The sequence below is a fragment of the Ornithorhynchus anatinus genome, chromosome 14, assembly GCF_004115215.2.
Source record: "Ornithorhynchus anatinus isolate Pmale09 chromosome 14, mOrnAna1.pri.v4, whole genome shotgun sequence".
Taxonomy (NCBI): domain Eukaryota; kingdom Metazoa; phylum Chordata; class Mammalia; order Monotremata; family Ornithorhynchidae; genus Ornithorhynchus; species Ornithorhynchus anatinus.
Genome location: NC_041741.1, coordinates 15,405,879 through 15,432,888, shown reverse-complemented (window position 1 = coordinate 15,432,888; position 27,010 = coordinate 15,405,879). Strand labels below are relative to the sequence as shown.

The following is a 27,010-nucleotide window of genomic DNA, read 5'->3' as shown; positions in this document are numbered from 1 at the left end:
GTGAGCCTCACGTGGGGCCACCTGATGACCCTGTATCTACCCCAGCGCTTAGCACAGTGCTCTGCACATAGTAAGCGCTTCACACATACCAACATTATTATTAGTATTGCGAATCAGAGGTCATGGGTTCGAATCCCACCTCGGCCACGTCTCAGCTGTGTGACCGTGGGCAGGTCGCTTCACTTCTCTGGGGCTCAGTTCCCTCATCTGGAAAATGGAGATTAAGACTGTGAGCCTCACGTGGGGCCACCTGATGACCCTGTGTCTCCCCCAGCGCTCAGCACAGTGCTCTGCACACAGTAAGCGCTTCACACATACCAACATTATTATTATCGTCTCTGTGCCCCGTCCCGGGGGGGGGGGGGGGGACGTGACGCCCTCCTCGCGCCCGCCCCCCTCCTTGCGCACGCGCGCTGCCCGGCTCACGTGACGGGGCGCGAGCTGGGTGGGAGCGCGCGCCGCCGCCCGGCCGGGCCCGTCCCGTCCCTTCCCTTCCCTTCCCGTCCCTTCCCTTCCGATCCCAGGCCGCGCCTCGACGACCGCCGGCCCGGCGATGGCTCCTCCGCCTCCGCCGCTCCTGCTGCTGCTGCTCCTCCTCCTGCTGCTGGGCCCGGGCCCGTCCCGCGGGGCGTCCCGGAGGCCCAACGTGGTGCTGCTCCTCACCGACGACCAAGACTCGCTGCTGGGCGGCATGGTAACCCGCCCGCCGCGCGCGCCCGGGGACCCACCGACGGGAGCGCGCGCGGGGGGGAGGGGGAGGGGGAGGGGGAGAGGGGGGAAGCGACCCGGCCCAACGCCGCCCCGCCCCCTTCTCGCTGTCTCTCTCTGTCTCTGTCATTGTCTCTGCCTGGCTCTGTCTCTGTCAGTGTCTCTGCCTCTGTCGTTGTCTCTGCCTGGGTCTGTCTCTGTCAGAGTGTCTGCTACTTTCAGTGTCTCTGCCTGGGTCTGTCTCTGTCAGTGTCTCTGCTCCCTTCAGTATCTCTGCCTCTGTCATTGTCTCTGTCACTGTCACTGTCTCTGCCTCTGTCAGTGTCTCTGCCTCTGTCGTTGTCTCTGCCTCTGTCGTTGTCTCTGCCTGGGTCTGTCTCTGTCAGTGTCTCTGCTCCCTTCAGTATCTCTGCCTCTGTCATTGTCTCTGCCTGGCTCTGTCACTGTCTCTGTCTCTGTCAGTGTCTCTGCCTCTGTCGTTGTCTCTGCCTCTGTCGTTGTCTCTGCCTGGGTCTGTCTCTGTCAGTGTCTCTGCTCCCTTCAGTATCTCTGTCTCTGTCATTGTCACTGTCTCTGTCTCTGTCTCTGCCTCTGTCGTCTCTGCCTGGGTCTGTCTCTGTCAGTGTCTCTGCTACTTTCAGTGTCTCTCCCTCTGTCATTGTCTCTGCCTGGGTCTGTGTCTGTCTCTGCCTCTGTCGGGGTCTCTGCTTCTTTCAGTGTCTCTACCTCGGTCATTGTCTCTGCCTGGCTCTGTCTCTGTCATTGTCTCTGCCTGGGTCTGTCTCTGTCTCTGTTAGTGTCTCTGCTTCTTTCAGTGTCTCTGTCTCAGTCATTGTCTTTGCCTGGCTCTGTCTCTGTCATTGTCTCTGCCTGGCTCTGTCTCTGTTAGCGTCTCTGCTTCTTTCAGTGTCTCTGGCTCTGTCTCTGTCAGTGTCTCTGCTTCTTTCAGTGTCTCTGCCTCTGTCATTGTCTCTGCCTGGCTCTGTCTCTGTCATTGTCACTTCCAGGGTCTGTCTCTGTGTCTCTCTCTGCTTCTATCATTGTCTCTGCCTGGGTCTGTCTCTGTCTGTCTCTGCCTCTGTCAATGTCTCTGTGTTTGTCTCTGTGCCTGTTTCTGCCTCTATCATTGTCTCTGCCTGGGTCTGTCTCGGTCTCTGCCAGTGTCTCTGCGTTTGTCTCTGTGCCTGTCTGTCTCTGCCTCTATCATTGTCTCTGCCTGGGTCTGTCTCTGTCTCCATGTCTGTCTCTGCCTCTCTCAATGTCTCTGTGTTTGTCTCTGTGCCTGCCTGTCTGTGCCTCTGTCATTGTCTCTGCCTGGGTCTGTCTCTGTCTCCATGTCTGTCTCTGCCTCTCTCAATGTCTCTGTGTTTGTCTCTGTGCCTGCCTGTCTGTGCCTCTGTCATTGTCTCTGCCTGGGTCTGTCTCTGCCTCTGTCAGTGTCTCTGTGTTTGTCTCTCTGCCTGTCTCTCTCTGCCTCTGTCATTGTCTCTGCCTGGGTCTGTCTCTGTCTCTGCCTCTGTCAGTGTCTCTGCCTGGGCCTTTGTCTCTATTCCTGTGCCTGTCAGTTCCTCTATATCTGCCTGTCTGACTGTCTCTGCCTGTACTTGTCTGCCTCTGTCAATATCTCTGTCTCTGCCAGTGCTTGTCTGCCTCTGTCACTGTCTGTGTCTCTCTCTGTCTCTGTCTCTACCTGTGTCTGTCTCTCCCTCTGTCACTACCTGTGCTTATCTGTCTCTGCCTCTGCTGTCTGCCTCTGTCTACAAGTCTCTCTGCCTATGTCTCTGCTTCTTTCAGTGTCTCTGCCTCTGCCAGTCTCTCTGCCTTTGTCTCTGCCTTTGTCAGAGTCTCTGTGTTTGTCTCTGTGCCTCTCTGTCTCTGTCAGTGTCTCTGCCTGTCTGTCTCAGCTCCTTTCAGTGTCTCTGCCTCTGTCTCTCTCTACCTGTGTCTGTCTCTGCCTCTGTCAGTTGTCTGCTTGTCTCTATCTCCGCCTGTCTCTGTGCCTTGGTCTGTGTCTCTGCCTTGCCTGTCAGTGCCTCTGTCTCTGCCTCTGCGCCTGTCTTTCTCTGCCTGTGCTTGTCTGCCTCTGCCAGCGTCTCTGCCTGTGCCCCCGTGTCTCCGCCTGTCTGTGTGTCTCCCTGTCTCAAGGCTTGGTAAAGTGTCTGGGAACAAGGAAGGGCTGGGGAGAACCAGCCCGTGGTATCCCCCTCCCCCCCCCCCACTCCATTTAATAATAGTCCTAATATTTGTTAAACACTTCACTTGTGCTAAGGACCACAGTAGAGACAGTACCATCAGATGAGACCCAATCCCTGATCCACTTGGGACTCACGATCTAAGGGGGAGGGAGAACAGCTCTCAAATCCCCACCTACCAAAGAAGAAACTGAGGCACAGAGAAGTGAGTTGCCCAGAGTCACAGAGCGGGCAAGAGACGGAGCCAGGACTAGAACCCAGGTTTTCTGACTCCCAGTCCCGGCCTCATTACACCAGGCCACGCTGCTGCTTTGCTCTCATTAAACTCTAAGGGCTAAGAGAGCCAGGGAGGCCCGGTCACACTTTTGAATAATCCGGCTATTACAGGGACAGACAGATATGGTGTCAACTGGCTTAGTGCTCTCATTTCGGTTGTCTCACAAGGTGGAACTGCGAAAGCACCAGAGATGATTCGTCCTCAGCTCATTGTGGGCAGGAAATGTGTGTGCTAACTCTTTTATCTTGTACTCTCCCAAGTACCTAGTCCAGTGCTCTGCACATAGCGAACATTCAATAAATGCCATTGATTGATTAGTGTATGCTGGTGCACCGCCTTACTCTTTCACTTTGCGATTCCTCTCCCCCCAGGAACGCTTTCTGCTTGTTTCTTGGTTCCTCTTAATCCCATCCGGTTCCTCTGTAGATACCCCAACGCCCCAGACTTCTCTTCTCCATTACCAGAAGAGGAAACAGGACCTAATAGAAAGATTTTTTTTAATGGCATTTAAGGGCTCACTACATGTCGAGCACTGTATTAAGCTCAGGGTGAGTTAAGCTAATCAAGTTGGACACAGAGCAGCCAGTTTAGATAAATCCACTGAAAAGCTGACGTTTGTAGCATCCCTTAATGGGTAATTCTTCTGTTACAGACACCACTAAAGAAGACCAAGGCCCTTATTGGAGATATGGGGATGAGCTTCTCCAGTGCTGTAAGTGTTTTTTGTTTCGTTTTTCCTTTGCAACTAATTAAAATTTTGTTGACTTATTTGAAGAATAGAGAATAATGGTATATCTTTTGGGCCAGGCTATAGGCTGTTGAGTAGGCATACCAGCAAGATTTAAGGACAATCACCATTTTAAGGCATTTGGCCTCAGACTAATCTTCAGCGGTAAAGGAAGTGAACATGAAAACAATAGTGCAGGTCAAAAATAGAACATCGGGGGAATCATTCCTTAACCGTGTAATTTAACCTTGATTTTTCAGGTATGAAAGTTGATTCCAATGAAGCATTTTTTTTTGTTGTAAAGTATCCTGCTTTTAAGTAGCAAATTTGACCAAATTTTTGTTGCTTAATATCAGGCAAAATTAAATCCTGGGACTTGAGTGTTTTCTCTCTACCATCTCATTCCATCCTAGCTCCTCTAACGCCAGCTGCGTTACATAGTCTTCTGCTATATATTATTATTTGGTCCAGATTATTATCTATTAAAAAGAACCACAATTTTCCCCAGCAGCCTATTGTGCGGGTTAATAGACCGCTTAACCAAATTTGCACCAGAGTATTCTGTTTAAACTCTGAGTCCCATGTGGACCAGGACTGATTACTCTGTATCTCCCCCAGTGCTTAGTACAGTGCCTGGTATGTAGTAAAGTGCTTAAATATCACCATTATTAGCAATTTACTACCTTGATCCAGATAGTGACTATACAGCCAAAGTTGTATCTTGTATCCCTGCCCTCTCTCCAGCTGGAGGTGTGGTGTACTGACAGAGTTCCGTCAAGTCCGGGGACTGTTAACTGATCAGATTAGAAAAACCTGGAGTCAGCAGCAGGCGTGAGTGAGTGCAATTTGAAGCTGAAGCAACAGACCAGGCATCAGCTGCAGTTGCTAACAGGGTGGGACATGCTGGAGGGAGGGGACACAGTGAATGTAAACTCCTCCATAAGGGATCAGTTGACTAAGCTTGGCCTCTATAGGATCCCAGCCCTGGGGTTTAGCTCCCCAAAACTTTGCACCTCATGTATTCCCATTCTATTATTATCCCCTTCAATTCAGCATGATCTTTCTCGAGCTGACCAGGCTAGCCCCTATTTCCCCTTATGAGGTGTCCAACAGAATCGTATGGAGAAACTTCTCTCCAAAACTGCCACTGAGTAACTCAGGCTGATGTGAGTTTACTCCTTGTTTATTGGGAACCCTGTTTAGAGTTTTCACTATTGACTGTAAACTCGTTGTGGGCGGGGAATGTGTGTTGATTGTTATATTGTACTTTCCCAGGCGCATAGTACAGTACTTTGCACACAGTAAGCGCTCAATAAATACAATTGAAAGAGTGAATGAATAGAGTGCATATCAAAAAGAAAAAAAGAATCAACCAGAGACTCTTGGGTTTCTGGGAAAGGAAAAAGAAGCACTCACGTTACAAATATTAAGTGTTTACACTGTCTGATTATGTAATGCTAGAAGGATCAGATACTGTTGAAGAAGTATTCTGAAGTGTGATGCAGGATCAGATATCAGACTGCTGTCCAGAAATTTCAGAAAGAACCAGAATCTTCCATTTCCTGCCCCCGACCATATCTCATCACCATTTATAGTTTAGGGAAATTGGAAGTCTTCATGAAGGTGTTGCACCTGAAGGCAATTTGCACTCAATCACAACCCATTTTCTAAATTAGCCGTAAACTGCAAATGACTAGTCTCTTCTCCCAACCCCCTTTTTCCAGTTGCTGGAAATCCAGAAGCAAGGTCTCTGCTGTAGCTTTATCTTCCTGCTTGTGTTCCTTTTGTAGTATGTGCCAAGTGCACTATGCTGTCCTAGCAGAGCCAGCATCCTGACAGGGAAATATCCACACAACCATCACGTCGTCAACAACACCTTGGAAGGAAACTGTAGCAGCACATCTTGGCAGAAGATTCAGGAGCCAAACACCTTCCCGGCCATTCTAAGATCAGCGTGTGGATACCAGACGTTTTTTGCTGGAAAGTATTTAAACGAGGTAACGTGTCTTTGCTGTTCATTAAGCATATAGTAAGCTATATGTCAAACACTCATCTAAGCGCTGGGGTAGGTAAAAGTTAATTAGGTTGGACACTGTCCCTGGCTCACGTGGGGTTCCCAGTCTAAGTGAATGGGAAAGTAAAGCAAGTCAGCTCTCAGAGGGTCTAAAATCACTCATCAGTGGGTCCTATCGTTTCTTGTGTTATTTAATAATAATAATATTTATGATGGCATTTGTTAAGTGCTTACTTTGTGCAAAGCTCTGTTCTAAGTGCTGAGGTAGCTACAAGGTTATCAGAATGTCCCACGTAGGGCTCACAGACTTCATCCCCATTTTACAGATGAGGGAACTAGGGTCCAGAGAAGTTAAGTGATTTGCCCAAAGTCACAGAGGTGACAAGTGGCAGAGCAGCAATTAGAACCCACGACCTCTGACTCACAAGCCCGAGCTCTTTCTACAAAGCCACGCTGCTTCCCAGCAGGGCACAGACACTTGCTCGAAGCATAAATTGGTGGGGTCATTGACCTTCCTGTAACTAACTGTCTTCCTGCTCCTTCTTGTAATAATAATAATAGTATTTGTTAAGCACTTACTATGTGCCATTTTCTTCATGATCCCAGGTGACTACGGCTGATTTGGCTAATGTCCCATCGGCACCTTTCACTTGTTTCAATTTCTCCTTGTCTTTTGCATATGGAAATAATAGTTATTATGATTATATTTGTTTGGCACATAGTAAATGCTTATCATGTGCTAAGCCCCGGGGTAGATACAGGATCATCGGGTCCCATGTGGGGCTCACATTTGAAGGAGGAGGGAATACAGGCATTGAATCCCCATTTTGCAGATGAGGGAACTGAGGCCCAGAGAAGTCAAATGACTTGCTCAAAGTCACACAGCAGGTATTCGGCAGAGCCAGGATTAGAATCTTGGTTTTCTGATTCCCAGGCCTGTGTCTTTTCCACTAGGCCAGGCTGCTTCTTAGGCTAGATTGTAAACTTCCCCCACTAGCCAGACTGTAAATCCCTTGTCTAACAACTCTAGTGTATTGTACACTCCGAAAATCTTAGTTCAGTCCTCTGCAATCAAGCCATCGTATTTATTGGGTGCTTATTGTGTGCAGAGCACTGTACCAACACTTGGGGGTAAAGTATAACAGTTGTTAGACATGGTCCCTCGCTCACAACGAGCCTCACATGGGACCGTGTCCGGCCCGATTAACTTGTATCAACCCCAGCGCTTAGAACAGCGTGGCTTAGTGGAAAGAGCACCGGCTTGGGAGTCAGAGGTCATGGTTTCTAATCAAGGTACCGCCACTTGCCAGCTGTGACCTTGGGCAAGTCACTTAACTTCTCTGTGCCTCAGTTACCTTATCTGTAAAATGGGGATGGAGACTGTGAGCCCCAATGGGGACAACCTGATTACCTTGTATCTACCCCAGTGCTTAGAACAGTGCTTGGCACATAGTAAGCGCTAACAAATACCAACATTATTATTATCATTAGTGCTCGGCAAGACTGTGAGCCTGTCATTGGGCAGGGATTGTCTCGATCTGTTGCTGAATTATACATTCCAAGCGCTTAGTACAGTGCTGTGCACATAGGAAGCACTGAATAATTATTGAATGAATATAGTAAACATTTAACAAGTACCATACTTATTCTTATCATCTTGCTGACGCCTCTTCCTCCACTGCCGCCTCCTCTGGGTGAGACTGTTGTCTGACTTCTGGACTTGCTTTTCAGTACGGTGCCGAGGGTGCAGGAGGACTGGAGCACGTGCCGCCAGGGTGGAGTTACTGGTTTGCTTTGGTAAGTGGCTGAATGATCGGTTCCAAACTCAGTTACTCTCCCCGGTGGGGAGTGTTGCACAAATATCCCTTAGAAGTTCAGTAATAAAATGGCCATCCCCTCTAAGGCTAATTCGGAGAGGCCAATTACTGTGTGTTTAACCAAGCAGTATGGCTGTGTGTGTGTGTGTGAGCGATGTCAATCAAATGGAGTTTGGCTAGCAGATCCTGCCTGAACAAGCCCTTGTTCCCCATCGTTACGCTAATCAATTTCTCCTGCATTTGGATTGTCTGTTTTGATCTAATTGCTCAGCAGGCTCTGTGTGCTTTCTTTTACCTGGGGACTTATTTTTAACAAAACTTGTTAGGAGGCAAGTTAATCTAGCGATAAGCCCTTGCCTGTTAATTTTCTTAATGGAAAATCTGGAGTCATTCAAAAGGTTTCTCTTACGGAACACTAAAGCCGATTCACTTTAGGGCTTTATTAAACTGATGGGACAAGCTTCAACGCTGTGCTTTAATGCAGCTTTAGTGAACCATATTAAGTTGTGTAAAGACTTAAAAGTAGCTATCCTTTTTCCATTTTATGCCTCCATCACTATGTAAACAGATCGGGTAGATAGCCGTCTTCATCGTTTCATTAGGGTGCTGTCTGAGCCTTGTCAACTTGATTTATTTTTCTTGTTTTCATAGGAGAAGAACTCTAAATACTACAATTATACTCTCTCCATCAACGGGAAGGCCCGCAGACATGGTGAAAACTACAGTCAAGACTACTTGACTGATGTCCTGGTGAGTCAGTCAGTCATATTTGTTCAGCGCTTTCTGTGTGCAGAGCACTGTACTAAACGTTTGAGAGAGGACAGCATAATAGTAAAAGACATATTCCCTGCCCGCAATGAGCTTACAGTATAGAGGGGGAGATAGACATTAATATAAATAAATACATTACAGGTATGTACATAAAAAGCTGTGGAACTGGGAGAGGGGATAATAAAGGGAGCAAGTCAGGGTAATGAGCTGTCTTCTCAGTCTGCGATCTTCACTACGTTTTGCTTTCGATTTGGACAAACCCTGGTGTCCACATGTTCTGTGCCGCGAATAGTGCAAACTGTGAGAAAGGAGAAAGAGGAGTTTTTGTTTAGTATAATCCTGGTAAATGGAGTTGTTACTTGAGTGGAATATAATTTGGACATAATCTTAAGGGGCACCCAGTAAAATGCATCTAGAGTGTAAACACCCTGAGAGTACTTACCCCCAAAGTTTTGCATGCCCGTAGCACATTTCCAGAAATCGAACCTGTCCTCCAGTAAACATCTGAATTTATGGTGGTTACTCAAACAGCTGACTTTGGGGGTCCTGGCTCTTTGCGTCTTAGGCAAATGTTTCCTTGGACTTCCTGGAAAGCAAATCAAACTCTGAACCTTTCTTCATGATGATCTCGACGCCCGCTCCCCACTCCCCTTGGATAGCAGCTCCCCAGTACGAGAAGAGCTTCCAGAATGTCAACGCTCCGAGAAATAGCAACTTCAACATCCACGGGAAGGTAAGTTCCCAAAACCAGTGATCTTGTGGGTCAGTGGAAATGTCCTTCCCATATTAGAGATTGGAGATGGATTTCCACACTTGCCTGGTGAATTCCTTCAAGTCCGCTAAATCTGTTCTTGCTTTAGGGGCCATAAAGTCAGTCCTCAGAGTTTTCCATCTCATCCTCTAGAGCTAAAAATGGAACCACTTCCATTTCATATTCCATCCAAACCGAATTTGTCGTCATGTCAAGCATTGTGACTTCTCTCCCTGACAGTGTTTTAAAGTAAAATAAAGCAAAATCTCAGCTATAGCTCGTCATCAGTTTTTGCTTCAAATCCCAAGCAAGTGGCTCCTTGAATTTCCAAAGCAGTGATTACTCAGCTAAAATGCTTTTCCCTCATCAGCTCTTAAAACTTCATTCTACCACTGAGTATACTGTATATGTCAGAAGAATCATCTTCTGAGATGGGCAAAGCATTTTGGTCTCAGAACGTACAGGTGCTTCTCATGGGAGACTGCAAGGTCATTTTCCCTTTTTGTGTTGAAAAGGCCAACATCTCTATAAAAATCCAAGTGACTTGCCTAGGATTTTGCAACAAATCTGTTGTGAAATCAGGCCTAGGATTTTGCAACAAATCTGTTTTGGAGTCAGGCCAAGGAGGCAGACTCTTGAAACAATATTCTGCCTGATTTCTGTGCTGTGTTTCTGGATAGAAGAAAAGCTTTTAGAACCAGACTTTTGAAGAGGAGTACCTTTATGTATAGCCATCTTTTGACTAAAGGGTTAAATCTCCAGTTGATGGATTATCCAGGCACCAGGCTGTGTCCTCTCCTGCCCATCTTACAGCCTCGTCACTTCTGTTTCTTTGAAAGAGTTTGCTTTCATACGTGACAGATCTTGGAAACGGAGCTCATTATTTTAGTCCTTGGTGATCATTCTGGTACTAAATTTGAGGATGCTCAACCTAGGGACTTTTAGGTTATCTGACCTCTCTATACCTTTCCCATCCCTTTACCATAAATAATAGAAAACTAGCTGTTCTGTCTTTCAGAAAACGGCAAATTACTTGCCTCTAGTTCCTTAGCCCCTTGGCTTGGATGTATTCTGCAACTAGCAATAACTGAGTCCCCATGCCCAAATAAATTTTAGGGTGGGCTTTCTTTTTTGAATGGGCATAGGGCAAAAGGTGTCAGAGCATGACTTTGGAGAACCTTTATCCCGCTTTAATTTGATTTAAATGGACCAAACATTGTACATAATAATCAGTGTGTTCAGATTTGTGAGAGCAGTTGCGCATCTGCCTTCCTGTTTCCTCTGGTTTTCTCTTGCTTGAGCCAGACCCTAGGAATAGCTTCAGCTTCCTCCTCACAGAGTTGCTGAAGGAGACCAGTTGGACGTTTACTTCCATTCAAAGGTAGAGGTGGAAATAATGGCATTTATTAAGTGCTGGGGTAGATACAAGGGAATCCAGTCACATATAGCCTCCGTCCTATATGGGGGTCTCAGTCTAAGATAGTGGGAGAGCCGGGCTTTTATCCCTATTTTACAGATGAGGAAGTGGAGGCACAAGGGCAGAGTTGGGATTAGACCCTGAGTGTCTGAATCCCAGGCCCACCCTTTTTCCACCTGACCACAGTGGTGGAAAGGCAGGTAGCTGTTCTTTCATCCCACTGATGAGTGAGACTTGACAGCCTCAAAATGGTCGTGGCTCAGGGATGGTTGCCCCCCGTAATTGTGTGGCATATCTACCTTGAGGGATAAGAGCTGAGACCACCCTGTACGTCAGTGAAGAGTTTCAGTGGTTCTGGAGCTAGCTGACTTAGCAGGTGCGGTCCTGGTGTACTGTTAAGATTTGCTGTCTGGGCTGCCCCAAAGTAGCTATCCCTGTCAGAACAGCAGGAGGAAAGTAGTCTAAAAGTCACACCTGCCTTTATAATGTCCTTGTTCTCTGGTCCTCCCACTGTTATTCCCATCCACCTCTAATAGTGGCTTCCAGGACAAGGAAGCAAGCCCTTTCTTTTCAAGGTTGTTGAGGGGAATTCAGGGCACCCTGATTGGTTTTGTTTTTTGTTTGTTTTTAATATTTAAGCACTTATTCAGTGCCAGGCACTGTATTAAGCACTGGGGTAGATACAGGCTAATCAGTCGAAAAGCACAGGCCTGGGAATCAGAGGACATGGGTTCTAATCCTGGCTCCTCCATGTCTGCTGGGTGACCTTGGGCAAGTCACTTAACTTTGCTGTGCCTCAGTTCCCTCATCCACAAAATGGGGATTACGACTGTGAGCCCAAGTGAGACAGGGACTGTGTCCAATATGATTATCTTATATCCACCCCAGTGCTTAGAAAAGTGTTTGGCACAGAGCAAGTGCTTAACAAATACCACAGCTGTTGTTGTTATTAATAGGGAGACGGTACCCCTCTGTCATTTAAAGGAGAATAGGAATGTGTGACCATGGTGGGAGGGGTTGCATGCTATAGAGGAGACCTGCTTTTTCTTTTTCTATTTCTCTAAATAAGACATGGCTTGGGGGCGGTGGGGAAGAGGGGTTTAGGTGGAAGGGTGGTCACACCATTCGAGGCTCACTATAAATCATGCCAGAAATGCAAATTCAGTGAGATGCCTTCATCTGAGGAACTTTAAACCCAGGTCTGCCACTTAATCAGATCCTAGGCGTTCACTCTTCACTGAGTGGGAATCACCACGTTTTTTCGTAGGCCGCTGTAATAGCTCATTTGCTCCCTGGTAACTTTTTTTTTCCTTAATTTTAGAACAAGCATTGGCTAATTAGGCAAGCCAAGACCCCGATGACTAATTCTTCGATTCAGTTTTTAGATGATGCATTTAGGAAAAGGTAGGAACCGCTACTTTACATTTTTATAGTACCAGTTGGGGAAAGTCAAAATACCTACACCAGCTCTTGAAACCCCTCTGAAATTGGAGGCAGCCAGTACTAATAGGGGTTTTCAGTTACCTGCAGGTGAGATTTGGGGATGTGGGGGGCAAGACTGGAGAATGGAAATAAGGTGTACAAGGGAGAGAACGGGGAAAGAGGAATGACTTCGGCGTGAGGACCGAAAAAAGTAACTCGCACCACTTCCCAAGCTCTGAGTTTTGTAGAGTACTCTTTGTAAAACCGGCTAAGCATTGGTGGGAGAGAGGAACTTAGTAACTTTCTCTTGATGGACATTTGGGACCCTGCATACGTGCTCAGAACCAGTCACTCAGTTGCCGGTGAGTGCGTCTGCTGACTCTGTTATATTGTATTCTCCCAAGCATTTAGTACAGTGTTCTGTGCCTAGGAACCGCTCAGTAAATAAAATTGATTCTTCATCACCGCATCCAAGCCACCCTCTTAGGGCTCCACATGGGGGAGGCTTTCCCCCTCTCTCATGACATTCTAAGAGCCAGTTTTCCTAACCATTTCACACACAGGAATGAGAGCACACTCCTGTGCTCACAAACACGTGTGCACATTCATGCACATGCATGCATACATACCCATACACAGAACTAGGGATTAGAACCATCCATCTGCACATTGCAATTTTCCTAGGGAAATGAGGGAAAATTAAATGAGTAGTGAATGACAGTGCAATTCTGGCCAGGCTCAAGCACAACTCAGCACACCATGAATCAATTTTTCTAAAAGAAACATGCCTTAGGGAAAATCACTTTGACCAGGACTTTGTTGTAAAGATAAGGGGGGAGTAAAACTCGTGCAGGTAGGGTGTAGGAATTAAAGGGCCTTTCCAGATTCATAGTATGACCTTCACCCTTGGATATTGGAAGCCATCAGGTGATCTCACAATACATTATTTAGGGGAAGTACTGACTTTACCCTTGGTCAAGAAACTCCTAGCTTCAAACTAAAGAGGCACCTTGGGCAAGACATGGGTCTCACTTACGAGCATCTAATTCCTTGAGCAGCGCAGAATGCTGAGGCCTTAAAATTTTCCAAAATATGCTCAAAGTATCTTTCAGGAGTATTTTAAAGATTTCAAATGGAGCGGGAGACTTATGGAGGGGTTCTTTGTTCTGGATTAAGATCTAACTGTGGCTCTCCACACTTAAACGATCGCTGCTCACCCTGGCTAGTGCTCTTAATTCATTAGTAGCTCAAAATTGAAAAGTCACAGTGCAGTGATGTTAGAATAAGTAAACCAAACATCTTGTACTAGATGTTTTTATATACAATGTATATATGCTATTTAGTTTTCAGTGGTATCTTTTGCAGTTTATGCAGGAGAAAAGAACCATGTGCTAACAAACTAGAGGCCTGTTATCTTTGCTAAATGTTATGCTCTAAGGCTAAATTGAAGTGGACTTTATTCACTCTGTTAGTCATTCAAAGTACTTGAAAGGGAGGGGAAGGGAAGTGCTTTAGCCAGATAAACATTGCAGCATCTACTACAAAATCATATCACAAAAAAACACCAACAGATGGGTTTTTCAAACAGGGATATCAGTACCTTCATTTTTTTTTCCTCAGCAATGATGTAGAGTAGTTTGAGGGTTGTAAAATATCGAGTACAGCTTAAAGCAGATCTGAGCTTGGACTTGTCAACTGAAAATAGAAGCTTGTAACGAATTGGTTTGAAGCAGTTCACGATAAGTCTTAACTCTTGGGGAAGTTCAAATCTTCTCGTGCTCTCTTAGCTACCACATACATACCTGGTGGTCTCTGCTTTAAAAAGTGCTCAAGAAACCCTCTTCTATCTTGCTCTCAGGTGGAGAACTCTGCTGTCAGTCGATGATTTGGTAGAAAAACTAGTGAAGAGGCTGGATTTCCGTGGAGAGCTGAACAACACTTACATTTTTTATACTTCAGACAATGGCTACCACACAGGTTTGGGACAGAATTTTGTATTGTGACTTTTTTTTCCCTGTCTTTTTAAAAAAAACATTACCCAGGTTCTTGCAGAGACAAAGCCGCCTTTACTTAATCTGAATCATGAGTCATCTCCCTGCTCTTTTGCTATTATGTCTTGGCCCATTCCTCCCTAAAAATTTACGGTTGTTGGGTATAATTCCTCCTCCCCTGTCTACAAAATATTTCCAGTTGAATGGAAAGGAGTGCATATGGTTTGTCATGCTCCAGTTCTTTTTTGTCATGTGCTTTCCAACAGGCCCAGAAACAACTTAACATGACAGGATCAAAGAAGTTAGAGGCTTCTTTGGGGTTTAGGATCATTCAGTTTACGTGAAAGACCTGGATCTGTAATGATCTTTTGTAGCAAATCCCCACAGCTTCTTTCTGAGTGGAATGAGGGACTTCTTGTAAGCAGATCCTTTTAGTGACTTTTTGTGTGTGTGCGTGTGTTTTGCTTTTAGGGCAGTTTTCTTTGCCGATAGACAAACGGCAGCTATATGAGTTCGACATTAAAGTTCCCTTGCTGGTTCGAGGACCTGGAATCAAACCAAATCAGACTAACAAGGTAAGCTCTTCTCCAAAGCCTTCTAAATGACCATTTCTCTAAAAGAGTCAGGCCTCAGTCCCCTAAAATAGCCTGCCCAGGAGGCCCCTCTGAGACAGGTGGAGCTAAGTTTTCACATTAGTTGAAGAACAGGCATGGACTTTCCAGGATTTGATCGTGTTTGCCCTCTGCTTTAGGTTTCCTTGACCCAATGTTTCACCACCTTGCCTACCCAACTATACCTGTCTGAAGGATTCTGGGCATCTGGGTCACTCTTAGGGCTTTTACATTTTCTCATATTCCTGCTTCATAAAACCAGATATGCCCCATTCTGCAGTAACCTGGGGTTGCATTCTTGCTAGAACCCCACGTAAAGGACAGCTAGAGTTGTAGTACACAAATAGACCAGCTGCCCTGCCCGTGCACACAGCCGTTTATTCCAGCACTGCACTGAATTCAGACATATGTTACCAGAAAGGCGTGTCTTCATTTTGCTATCATAGTTATCCAGAATGCTGCATGAAAATGTGTTCTGGCACCAATCGGTGTGTTTGTATTTCTCTCACCAACCTCTCCATAATATGTTATATGTGAAGCATTATCGTTTGTTTTAGCAGTTGTTAACTGGAGGTGTGCAGGGCCATGAGGATTGGCAGGTTGTCCCTAAGTGGTTTGTAATTTGTGTAAACACTCCTGTTCAATGTCATAAACTCTTCGAAGGTAGGGATACTGTCTCTTCCGTAATACATCCCCAAGAGCCCAATACAGTCCTCTGCTCATATATGGTATTGAGTAAAAATAGACAATGATGGAAACTGTGTCTGACTCATAAATTGACTTCTCCATTGTCCAAGGGACAATGTTGAAATGTCTGAAATTTTTCATTAACCTTTGGGGAGTTTGGGTGACTTTGATCTTTAAAGAAACTAATTTCAGGAGAATGAGGTGGGGAGGTCGAATCAGGCAAAACCCTGAAATCCATACCCTTACATGTAGGATGCCAGGTGAACATAATTTTGGGGGCAACCCTTCTGCTGATCCTACTATTTAGGAAGTTAAACGTTGCTGCCTTTAATGTGTACGCTGACCACGTCTTTGTCTGCGTCAGTTGATAGGAAATGATCTATAAAACCCACATGTCCCAGAACTGGCAGTGTCGGGAAGAAAATGGAGGTTTAGGGAACTCACTGCAGAAATCCACTAAAGTTACAAGTGTCTGTTTGTGGTACCATCTACATCACATCTTGGAGAAGATGTAATTCCCTGCCCACATGAGCTTACCGTCTAAAGAGGGAGACAGACATTAATACAGATGAGAAATTTATAATGTCTAATTTACAGATATGTACATAAGTGCCGTGGGGCTGGGTGGGGGGGGCAGTATCCTATATCTAAAGATCACAAAGCCCAGTGTATAGATGATGCAGAAGGGAAAAGGGACCTGGGAAAAGGAGGGCTTAAGTGGGAAAGGCCTCTTGGAGGAGATGTTGACCTTTTAGTAACAATATGGCAGACCATTTCAATTGATTTTCCAATTGACTCTCCTCTTCACCCTCCCTTGGGGTGAGTTCATAGCCAGAACTGCCTTCTGCAGGATGACCCCGAAACATAACTGAAGCTGAACTCCTCACCATCCCACCTAAACCTCATCCTCCCCCTGCCTTTCTCATCACCGTAGACAATACCACTGTCCTCCCTATCTCATGAGCCCGTGACCGTGCCATGGTGCTCAACTCTTTCATTTCACCCACATATTCAGTCTGCCCCCAAATTCTTTCGGTCCTATCTTCACAACATTACTAATATTCTGCCCTTTCCTCTCCATTGAAACTGCCACCACACCAATCCTAGCACTTATCGTATCCCACCTTGACTACTGCATCAGTCTTTTTGTTCACCTCCTCGTCTCCTGTCTCTTTCCCCTCGAGCCCATACTTTACACTGCTGCCTGGATCATTTTTCTACAAAAAGGTTCAGTCCAAGTCTTCCCGCTCAAGGACCTCCAGTTGTTCGTTCAGTCAAATTTATTGAGTGCTTACTGTGTGCAGAGCACTGTGCTAAGGACTTGGAAAGTACAATTCGGCAACAGATAGAGACAATCCCTACCTAACAACGGGCTCACAGTCTAGAAGGGGGAAGACAGACAACAAAACAAACAGACAGGTATCAATATCCACTTCTGTATCAAGCAGAAACTCCTTACCCTCGGCTTTAAAGCACTCAGTCAGCTCGCAGCCTTCCCTCTCCCCACACACACCTTAGCACACTAATCTCCTACTACAGCCTGGGCTGCACACTTTCCTCCTTCAGTTCCAGCTTGCTCACTGGGCCTCAGCCTTGGCTCTCTTGCTGCCAATCTCTTTCCCTCATCCTCCCCCTATCCTGGAACCTCTCCTCTTCCACACATGCCAAATCACCACTCTCTCCACCTTCAAAGTGTTTCCACTTAAGCCCTCTTTTTCCCAGCTCCCTCTCCCTTCAATGTCATTTATACACTTGGATCTGTGACCCTTGGGCACTTGATATTTGCCCCACCCAAAACCCCCCTGCACTTATGGACATATCTGTAAATTATTTATTATAAATTACTCATTTATATTTTTGTCTCCCTCTCTAGACTGTAAGCTCATTGTGGGAAGGGAATTGCATCTTCTCCAAGAGGCCTTCCCCAATTAGGCCCTCATTTCTCCCACTCCCTTCTGTGTCACCTGTGCACTTGGATATGTACCTCTTAAGCACTTGATATTCACCCCACCCTCAGCCCCACAGCACTTATGTACAGATCCTTAACTTTAATGTCTGTCTCCATTTCTAGACTAAACTGGTAAGCAGAAAGTGTCTGCCAACTCTGCCGTATGGTACTCTCCCAAGCACTTAGTACAGGGCTCTTCATACAGTAAGCGCTTAATAAATACCACTGACTTATTGAGCCCATAACCTAGGGCAAAACCAGTAAATTGACAGGAATTTCAGGATACTCCTGCTAAAAGAATAGTTTTCTGGTTTCTCGCTGCCCCAGTAGTGCTGCCTGTAAAAGCAGTTGGGAAGATTTGGCGCATATCCAGCGAGGAAGGACCTGACCCCAGCAAATTGGGCAGGGGGAGGTCTGTTATCATCAAAAAGTCTAATTTTAATATTTATCATCCATCTTTTTTAATTTCTCCCCCTAACAGATTAAAAAATCTGTGTGGAGTGGGACAATCATCATCAGTGGTACTTTTGACCACTTAGCATCTGCAGAGCACTCTACTAAGCACTTGGGAGAGTACTGTACAACAGTTGACTGCCCATGGCATCTTTCATTTATTACTCAGTGGTTTTGAGCGCTTACTATGTGCAGAGCACTGTACTAAGCTCTTGGGAGACTACAGTACAACAGAATTAGTGAACATGTTCCCTGCCCACATATTTGTTCTATATTCCTAAACTCCTAATCCAAGTGCCATTCATAAAGGAAGTTCTCAACAAATTTTAATAGTAATCACTTTGTTTCTTGGAAGATGCCAAGATCCAAAGCCTCCCTGCCTTCCAGTCTTTTTTTGCCTCAAGGTGGCCCCTTGCCCTACCTTCGTTTCTTTGGAAAATACATTATTGGGCCAGTCTCTCACAGACTCAAAATAACCAGGTTCCCAGGACTAAATCAGACTTCAGGATTTTCCAGGAGCCTATATTTGGTCAGGAATTTGGTATACTTACCCGCCGCATGTTTTTTTCCTTTTCAAACTTCGCCTTTTGGTGAAAAGAAATTATTCTATTTCAAGTGTTCTTTGAAGAACTTATTTAGCATGGAGATAGGTTGCCTTTAATTTTTCCCTTGGCTGAGTGCAGATCTCAGAATCAAAAAGTTCTAAAGTGCAGTCTGAGCGAAGGCATCACAGAAGGAAGACACGTTCAGTAATAAATCTTTTCAAAGTCCCAAAGCAGTTTTCAGCCAAGGAGAGACATTCTTCCTGCCTTTCCAGCTTGTCACCCTGCTGGTTTGTCACTGCTCTCGTTCGTCTTCTTTCACTTGAGTGGAAGCTGCTTTTGAGACCACCAAGGATCAATCAGTGGTATTAATTGCAGAGCACTGTACTAAGCTCTTAGGAGAGTACAGTACAACAGAGTTAGCAGACACGTTCCCCGCCTTTAACAAGTTTACAGTCTAGGGGCCCAGAAGCCTCGGATTAGTGAGAATCAATCAGTGGTATTTATTGAGCACTTTGTGCAGAGCATTGTCCTAAGCGCTTGGGAGAGTACAGTACACCAGAGACCTTTTTGAAGACCTGTGGTGAGAGTAGTTAGCCAGGTCCTCAAGATATTCAGGTGTGCAGCCTGTTCCTTGGCATAGCATTTTTTTTAATGCAAGTCACTCGCCAGCATGTCCTACTCAGTCAAAGGAGAATGAATTTACAGTCTAGGCTTTTGGTTCATTTGGCCTTCAATCGAAAGCCAACAAGACTTTGGCATTCTTATGGACTTCTGGGAATAAAGGGACCCCAACTGATTGTGGGAAAACAATTCCAAAATTTCAGGTATAAAGAAAGGGCCTGCCACACTCTTATGGAGACCATTGCCAAGAATTAGAACCCTGGCATGACCTATGCCCCACTGCACCTTTCTCTGCACACCAACCAGTCCATGTTTGGTGTTGAGCTGTTTCCCACTTTCGGAAGTAAAATGGAACATGCTGGGAAGCATGGAATGTAAACTTAGATACTAGGTTGTGGTTTCCCAATACCCCAGAATGGAGTTCAGTGGAGGTGAAGGATTTCTCTTTTCTCTCTGTCTCTCTGAGAGAGAGATGACTTGAGACCAAGCCTGATACAGATCATGGCGTTCTCTGTGGAGCTGCTGAGAACCGTGTCATTGACCGCCCCCCCACCAACTTTCCCCCAGTTCCCAAATCACATTAATGGGCTGCCCAGGTACCAGACTTACCTGCTAGCCTCCTTAGATGTTCTTCCCTTCCCCCACAACTCAAATGGCCATGGCAGGGAAAAAAGGGTGGGGTGACATCTGAGGTGATAGCCATGATTCCCTTGGGATCTGCAGCAGTGAGGACTCGGGAATAAATCTCATATAACCTCCCGGAAGCCCTGAGAAATATTAGTGGTATTTTTGGAGAGCTTAATTTGTGCCAAGCCTTGGGGTAGTATAATACAATGAGATGACAGAGTACCCATCCCATTTGGGGCTCATAGAAGAGGAGAGTAGAGAGCTTGGGTCGAAGTATGAGTTCTGGCTTCCTGGTTCTCCTGTGGTACTAGTGACACCTCAGACTTGGAGTGTCTGTCACTCTGTGTCTCTGAGTGCCTCTGCCTCTGAGTCCATGTCTCTGAATACCTCTCTGTCTCAGTGCCTATTTCTCTCCATGTATCTGTCTCTCAGGGATTTCTCAATGAAATGGTATATGGCGGCCATCCAGGTTTTTAGGTATCCTCCATTTCAGATTCCAAATTGGGGAGGCAGGGTAGAAAATCTTCGAGGCCAGACTGGCATTCATTTGCTCCTTCCAAGGAGCTCCCAGCCCGACAAGCGAAACGAGGCCGTGGCCCAAGGGAGCCAGAACTCTCGGACCCACCCACGGCTCCCAGCCAGCCTGCCGTCAACTCCACCGTCTTCCTTAATAGAGTGTAGGGGAGACTGGCGGCCAAACTGCTCCCCCCCACCCCCAGGCCACGGCCAATGCCTTGTCAAGCAAGTCCGACTTGGAAGCCGGTTTTCGCTAATGGCGTGCTGTGGCCCTGTTACGCTACCGGCTTTCCCACTACTGAGCCTCACCTAGAAAACCGAACACCACTTTGTCTTTTAGTACCTTAACCCGATCTTCTCTTCCCTAGATGCTTATCGCAAACATCGACTTGGGGCCCACTATTTTGGACATCGCAGGTTATGACCTGAACAAGACACAGATGGACGGGATGTCATTGTTGCCACTGTTGGTAAGTGAATGAGCCTGCTGAAAGTGGGATTAAATTCAAAGGTGACCGTGGTGATGGACCCCCACTTACAGGGCTTGTATTAATGTGCTTCTTCCAAGTTTCTTTCAAATCGAGGCAGTCTAGGTATAAGATCCTTTTCTAATCCTTTAGACCGTAAACTCACCTTGGGCGGGAAACGTGTCTCCCAACTCTATTACGGTGTGCTCTCCCAAGTGCTAAGTACAGTGCTCTGCATACAGTAAGGGCTCACTAAATCCAGCTGGTTGATTGCTTCCCCTGTTCAATTCTCCAGGCAACTTTTAGTGGCCCCTGGGAGTGTGTAAAAACCAACCTTTTGAATTCTCAATCCCCCCCCTTCTCTTTTTGGCTTCCTTACTCTTGTTCAGAAGTTGAGCAGGGACCCTTTCCTTAGGTGAATTCTCATCTTGGCCCTGCCAGGGATTTGCAGGGATTCAGCCACTGCACCTCCATTTCTTCATCCTCGAGAAGGAAGCGTGTCTAATTTGCATACGATGTCCTGCTAGTCACTAAAGTTATGGGCTTTAAACATTCAAAGAGATGATGTAAATGCCCCAAATAATACTTGTCAGCCTTCACAAAGCTCCAGTTTGTGTAGCCTGGTTCTGTCAAAGGGATTCATGCTTTATGACAGTTGCGAGTAAGTTTTGTGCCAGCTTTTTTTTTTTAATGGTGTTTGTTAAGCACTTACTGTGAACCAAGCACTGTACTAAGCACTGGGATAGATACAAGCTAATCAGGTTGGACACCATTTATGTCCCACATGGGGCTCACAGTCTTAACCCCCATTTTACAGATGAAGTGACTGAGGCCCAGTGAATTGACTTGCCCAATCTCACACAGCAGACGTGGCAGAACTGGGATCAGAAGCCAGGTTGTCTGACTCCCAAGCCCTGGCTCTTTCCACTCCGCCAGGCTGCTTCTCAGCATGTTGAAAGAAGTACCCCAGGTACCCTCAGTGATGAGTGACAAAATGAACTGTTCTTTCTTTTTCAGAGGGACACAAAGAACCTGACTTGGAGGTCAGACGTCCTGGTCGAGTACCAGGGTGAAGGTTACAATGGCACCAATCCAACCTGCCCCACCCTGGGCCCCGGAGTCACTGTGAGTAGAATCCCTTGGGTTTCTTTTGAGCTCCAGCACAGGCTGGTATCGGTCCAGAAATGTCTCAAAATTCTTTCCATCTGTTGACAGCACTGTTTCCCTGATTGCGTATGCGAGGATGCCTACAACAACACATACGCCTGCGTGAGAACAGTGTCTGCCTCCTGGGACCTGCAGTATTGTGAATTCGATGACCAGGAGGTGAGATGGCTTCCCCTTAACCTCCGGGCTCTGGTTCGAACCCCAGAGAATGTATTCATTCTGTGCCCATCTCTTCAGAAGAGAACAGTTTAGTTCCCCAGCCCACTTAGCTGTTGTTAATCGCTAGACAGGCAAGAATTCGTCTCTTTAACTGAGTCTTCCCAGGCCCTCCATCACATCTGCCTGCATAGGGATTCCCCCTTACCCTCAGCTCCCCATGACTCAGTCCTGTTCAGAGCCAAGTCCACGGCTCATGGAAGCCCTGCCCCCAGACTTTATTCAGGGGCCGAGGAGGGAGCTGTTGTCTGTCAGTCATATTTATTGAGCTGGACTGAGCGCTCGGGAGTGTGCAGTATAACAATATAACAAACACATTCCCTGTCCACGGAGAGTTTACTTAGGGAGAAGGAGGGGGGAGTTGGTAAGGGTGTGTGTTGTGAATAAAATGGAGGTTTCCTGGATTAGAAGGTCTTTAGGAAGGCTTTAAAGTTGGGGGAGAGCTGTCCTCTGGCAGATGCTGGGGGTGGAAGTTCCAGGCTGAAGGAACAGCAAGAATGAAGAGTGAGAGAAAGGAGAGTCTACAGTTCAGCAACAGTTAGCAGGGAGTCTTAGAGGGGCAAGACTCAGTCTGATGTGAGGGTTTAGAGAGGAGCAACTCCACCCTTACTCCTCGCCCCCCAAGGTGACCGTCTTTTCTTTAATGGGCTCCATCGTGCAGGTGTTCGTGGAAGTCTACAACCTGACAGCCGACCCTCACCAGATTGAGAACATTGCTAAAACCATAGATCCTGAACTCTTAGGGAAGATGAACTACCGGTTAATGATGTTGCAGTCCTGCTCGGGATCAACCTGTCGCACGCCGGGGGTTTTTGACCCAGGGTAAGCACACGTCTTCCTCTCGCCTGGCCAGCTTTTGGTTACAGTCACGTGGTGTTCGTGGTCCTCTTGGAGTCCAGGCCTTGTGGCAACTAGGGTAATGTGATTTCTTTCTTTGCAAAAAGTAATAATAATAATTGTGGTATTTGCTAAGAATTTACTGTGTCAGGCACTGTTCTAAGCGCTGGGGAAGATGCAAGATAATTGGGTTAAACGTAGTCTTTGTCTCACATAGGACTCACAGTCTTAATCCCCATTTGACAGATGAGGGAATTGAGGCAAAGAGAAGTGTGTTGCCCAGAGTCACACAGACAAGTGGCAGAGGCAAGATTAGAACCCAGGTCCTTCTGACTTCCAGACCTGTGCTTTATCCCCTAGACTGTGCTATTTCTCAAAAAGTAGCAATAATAGTATCTACTTAGTAAATAGAGGAAAGAATATAGTAATCCAGTAGGCATCACACCTCTAGATACAATGTGAAAATAGGGACCGAGAATTTAGTTCAGTCACCTGGCTCGGTTCCTCATTATAGATGGAAATATTTGAGGGAAGTAGCAGCGTAGGCTAATAGAAAGTGGGCTAGGAAGACAGGAGACTCAAGTTCTAATTCCGGCTTGCCATTTGTCTGCCGTGGGACCTGGGGCAAGTGAATTAACGTCTCAGGGCCTAAATTTTCCTCATCTGTAAAATGGGGGTTAAGACTGTGAACCTTACGTGGGACAGGTTTAGCTTGTACAGTGCCCAGCGCATAATAAGCACTTATCCAGTACCATAAAAAAAAACCACTTAACCAACACCACAGTTAATAAGAGAAAGGAAGGTTACTTTCAAGAGCGTTCAGCCAAACACATTCCGCTGTTTCTGAGGGGAAGCACGGACCACAAGCCTGAAGAAAAAGACAGCTTATCGAGCTCCGGGTGCCCCGTCCGAGTCAGGCCCCGTTCACAGAATGTTCCCTTTTCTCTTGCAGGTATAGGTTTGACCCCCGACTCATGTTCAGCAATCACGGCGGTGTCCGGACTCGCAGGTTTTCGAAACAGTCCTTGTAGCTGCCTCTCCCCAGCCTCCTCGTCCTCCTCTCGAGCCTCGCCGTGGGATCCCTGTGCACATCTCTCTGATGGAAGTGATTGTAGTAGGTCTGTGTGTAGCTAATCTGCAAGACCACACCCGAAAGAGTTTCTCCACCGGCTTTTTGTCTTGAAAGTCCTGTGTGAAATCGACCTAATGAGCTGGCTGCCTTGTGCAATATGTGTATTTTCAACTGTGAACTTTAATTCTCAACATGGAGAGCTGTGGGCCAATCCGTAGTTGGTTTTTTTGGTTTTGGGGTTTTTTTTTTCAACTATCTAGCTCTTTGGGGCTTTTTCTAAATAACCTTCCCACCCTGGTTCCGGCGGGGATCTCTCTTGTGAGGACCTTTTGGATCTGCCTATGGCTTTTACCCGCAGAAGGCTGAGTTTTCCAACCGATTTAGGTCGACTAGGCAGCCGGAGGTGCTTGGATGTGCTCAGGGGGATTGAGCGTGGAGACTAGGAGCTCTCCTAGCAGAAGTGCTAGCCTGGAGCCAGGGAGTTAAGCATGGTGGCCCTCAGATCCTTCAGAATTGAAGCCCCTGATTAAAAACCAGTGCCAGGGTCTACAGGCTGTAAAGCGATATTATGGATGAACCTCCATTTGCCATGCGGCTACGTCTCTCGATGCAGACCCAAGGAACGTGATCATCCACTAGTTTGTTGAGTTCCCAGGCGAATAGCATGTGGCTTAAGGTGACCAGGTAGAGGGTAAAGACGAGTGATCGGCAGGGACGCGCTTGGGTCAAAAGCGTTGAGGGCCGAGGGTTGTTTGAGTGTCCTTCCAGAGAATGATTCATCCAGTCAGTTTTTCTCTTGTGTGTTCCATGGTCCAAAACAGTCATCCTCCTGCCTAGGCAGTTGTTGTTTGCCTCGGTCTTCATTTTGAAATGGCTCTTAGCTCTCCTCAGCCATGAGACCACACGAAACTCCCACTTGTCAGCGTTTCCAGTTTGAGTCGGGACCAATGACCTGACCAGGTGCTCTTCTCCTTCAGGAGAGGTGGCTGGTGTCTGGCCATTGGGTGACTGATTTGGGCAATACATGCTTTTAGCTTTACTCTTTCTGGAGGCAAGACATACCTTTGAGCTTTGTTTTCACTAGTATCCAAGTAGATGTTTGTTTTATATTGGCTAATTGCCTGAAGGGTTCCTTTACCTCATCTTATCTCCACTCTCCTCCTGGGGGGGGGGGACAGGGGAGCATTCCCCATAAAGTGATGAAATTGGAACTCAGCAGAGAAACTAACACCTTTGCCCTGCACACTAATGTACCTTGTTCCCAGCCTACAAGAAAAAAAAAAAAGAAGCAACTCGTGAGGGTAGCAGTTTGCACCAGGCAGCCTCGAAGAAAAAATTCAATCATCTCAGGTAAACCCGAACATTCAAACACAGGACCCGTGGTTGGTTTCTCTCTGCGTCTAGTGTCGTCGGTGTTCCTAGAGTTGAACCATGGGCTCCATCTGTCCATGTGCTCACTGTTGAAAATGAAACCAAAGTCATTTTTTTAGAGAGGATCTGACTTCCCCCACACAGCTGCAAAGAGCTGCTGAGTGAAGCTTCCAATACAAGGCATGGGAAATTGGTGAAACTGGTCCTAAAGTTGCCGATCGCCAGGGGCACGGTGCTTTGCTCAGAGCCGGTGTTAGCTGGTCTCTCCTTCCTCTTTCCCGCCCTTGGGGCGGGGCTGAGATTTATTTTAATTCTCCATCCAGGCCAAAACAAGGAAATGGTCATTTGCATCTTAATTCCAAATTAGCTGTCACTCTCCAGTGAGAAGTGTGGGGTCTTAATCTGTTTTAAGGAGGTTCCTTCCCCTCCTCGGGTGTGATCTTTAAGTGGCTCTGTTGGTCTGCCATTATTTAAGAGCCCACCCTTAGAAACATTTCATTAGGCTATTTTTTTTTTAATGTGTCGAGAGGCCATTTGGGCTTCAAAACGAGCACCGTGGTTCTCTCCAGAACCCCCGTGTGGCACGAGAGGTAGAGGGAGTTGAAATTTACTCCCATTCCAGTGGAGCCGCCTCAGAGGCCAGAACCACGGGTCAGTGCTTGAGCACACACCGAGACTGATCCTGCCAGGCTGTCTGTGGGCATAATGGTCCCGAGTTGTCCGAGGGCAGCGGCGGACAGCCGTGCTTCGAAGCAAAGGTGATTTGTGGCCCCATGTCTTCTGCAGTACCCATTCCCGGATCTGTCCCTCTGCCCTTTTTTTGTCTCATCTCAGTCGTTGGTTTAGAAAGTGCCCTTCCAAGGACCCTGTTCACTGCTGCACTTTTCAATGAATTAAAAACTATTTCTGTGTCTAACTTGTACCTGCATCATCTTTGGGCATTTGGTTTTCACCGCACCCTCAGCCCCCACTGCACTTTGTGTACACATCTATAAATTCTTTGTTCTTTGTTCCCCTCTCGACTGTGTTGTGGGCAGGGAACGTGTCTACCAACTTTATTGTACTCTCCCAAGCGCTTAGTACAGTGCTGGGCACACAGTAAGTACTCAGTGAATACCAGTGATTTATTGATTGCCCAAAGGCCACAAGTCTCTATAGAAATTTCACCCTACAAAACCCAAAGGAGGGGACATCTGTGACTTTAGAAATTCCACCCCGAGGTCATCCTGTCCTTTCCTCAGTATAAAGCCAGAGCCCACTGCAGCCTGGCCTGGTGGGAAAGGATGAGGAGGAGGAGGGTGGTGGGGGGATGGTGGTGTTTGTTTGCACTGAAAGTTCTTGGGAATTTAACTCATCCTTAACCTTCCCTCACTGTGGGCAGGGAACATGTCTACCCACTCTGTTGTATTGTTTTCTCCCAAGCTGTTAGTACAGTGCTCTGCAAGCAGTAAGTGCTCAACAGATACCACTCAATGATTCCCTTAAGCACCTTGGTTAGAACATCCCCCGGTTATGGGGTGAGGTGCCTTTTTCTTCTGTTTATTGAATGCCTTTTGAGCTGAACTCAATAAATATAAGTAGGACTGATTGACCAATTTGGGTCTCTCTTCAGATTGCTAAGCCTACATTCAATCATATTTATTGAGTACTTACTGTGTGCAGAGCAGTGTACTAAGCGCTTGGGAAAGTACAATACAACAATAAACAGTAACAGTCCCTGCCCACGATGAGTCTAGAAGAGGGGGAGACAGACATCAATACAAATAAAATTACAGATATACACAA

At 46.5% G+C, this 27,010-nt stretch overlaps 1 protein-coding gene across 1 annotated transcript; it reads left to right on the top strand.

The window, feature by feature from the left end:
* Nucleotides 1-450: 450 nt before the first annotated feature.
* GNS (glucosamine (N-acetyl)-6-sulfatase) lies at nt 451-26,141 on the top strand. Its single transcript, XM_029079301.2, has 14 exons — nt 451-694; nt 3,830-3,889; nt 5,695-5,901; nt 7,650-7,715; nt 8,387-8,485; nt 9,072-9,239; nt 11,996-12,078; nt 13,955-14,073; nt 14,559-14,662; nt 20,464-20,565; nt 21,580-21,687; nt 21,778-21,888; nt 22,607-22,767; nt 23,735-26,141. Exons 1-14 carry the CDS (start codon nt 554-556, stop codon nt 23,811-23,813), a joined length of 1,608 nt encoding a protein of 535 aa, XP_028935134.2. The 5' UTR covers nt 451-553; the 3' UTR covers nt 23,814-26,141.
* Nucleotides 26,142-27,010: the final 869 nt, after the last annotated feature.

Excerpts from the sequence above, each read along its gene's own strand:
- GNS (XM_029079301.2), top strand. The coding sequence starts at position 554 with ATGGCTCCTCCGCCTCCGCCGCTCCTGCTGCTGCTGCTCCTCCTCCTG. Across the intron at positions 21,889-22,606 it reads GTGAATTCGATGACCAGGAG|GTGTTCGTGGAAGTCTACAA; the intron begins GTGAGATGGCTT and ends TCCATCGTGCAG. Across the intron at positions 22,768-23,734 it reads CCGGGGGTTTTTGACCCAGG|GTATAGGTTTGACCCCCGAC; the intron begins GTAAGCACACGT and ends TTTCTCTTGCAG.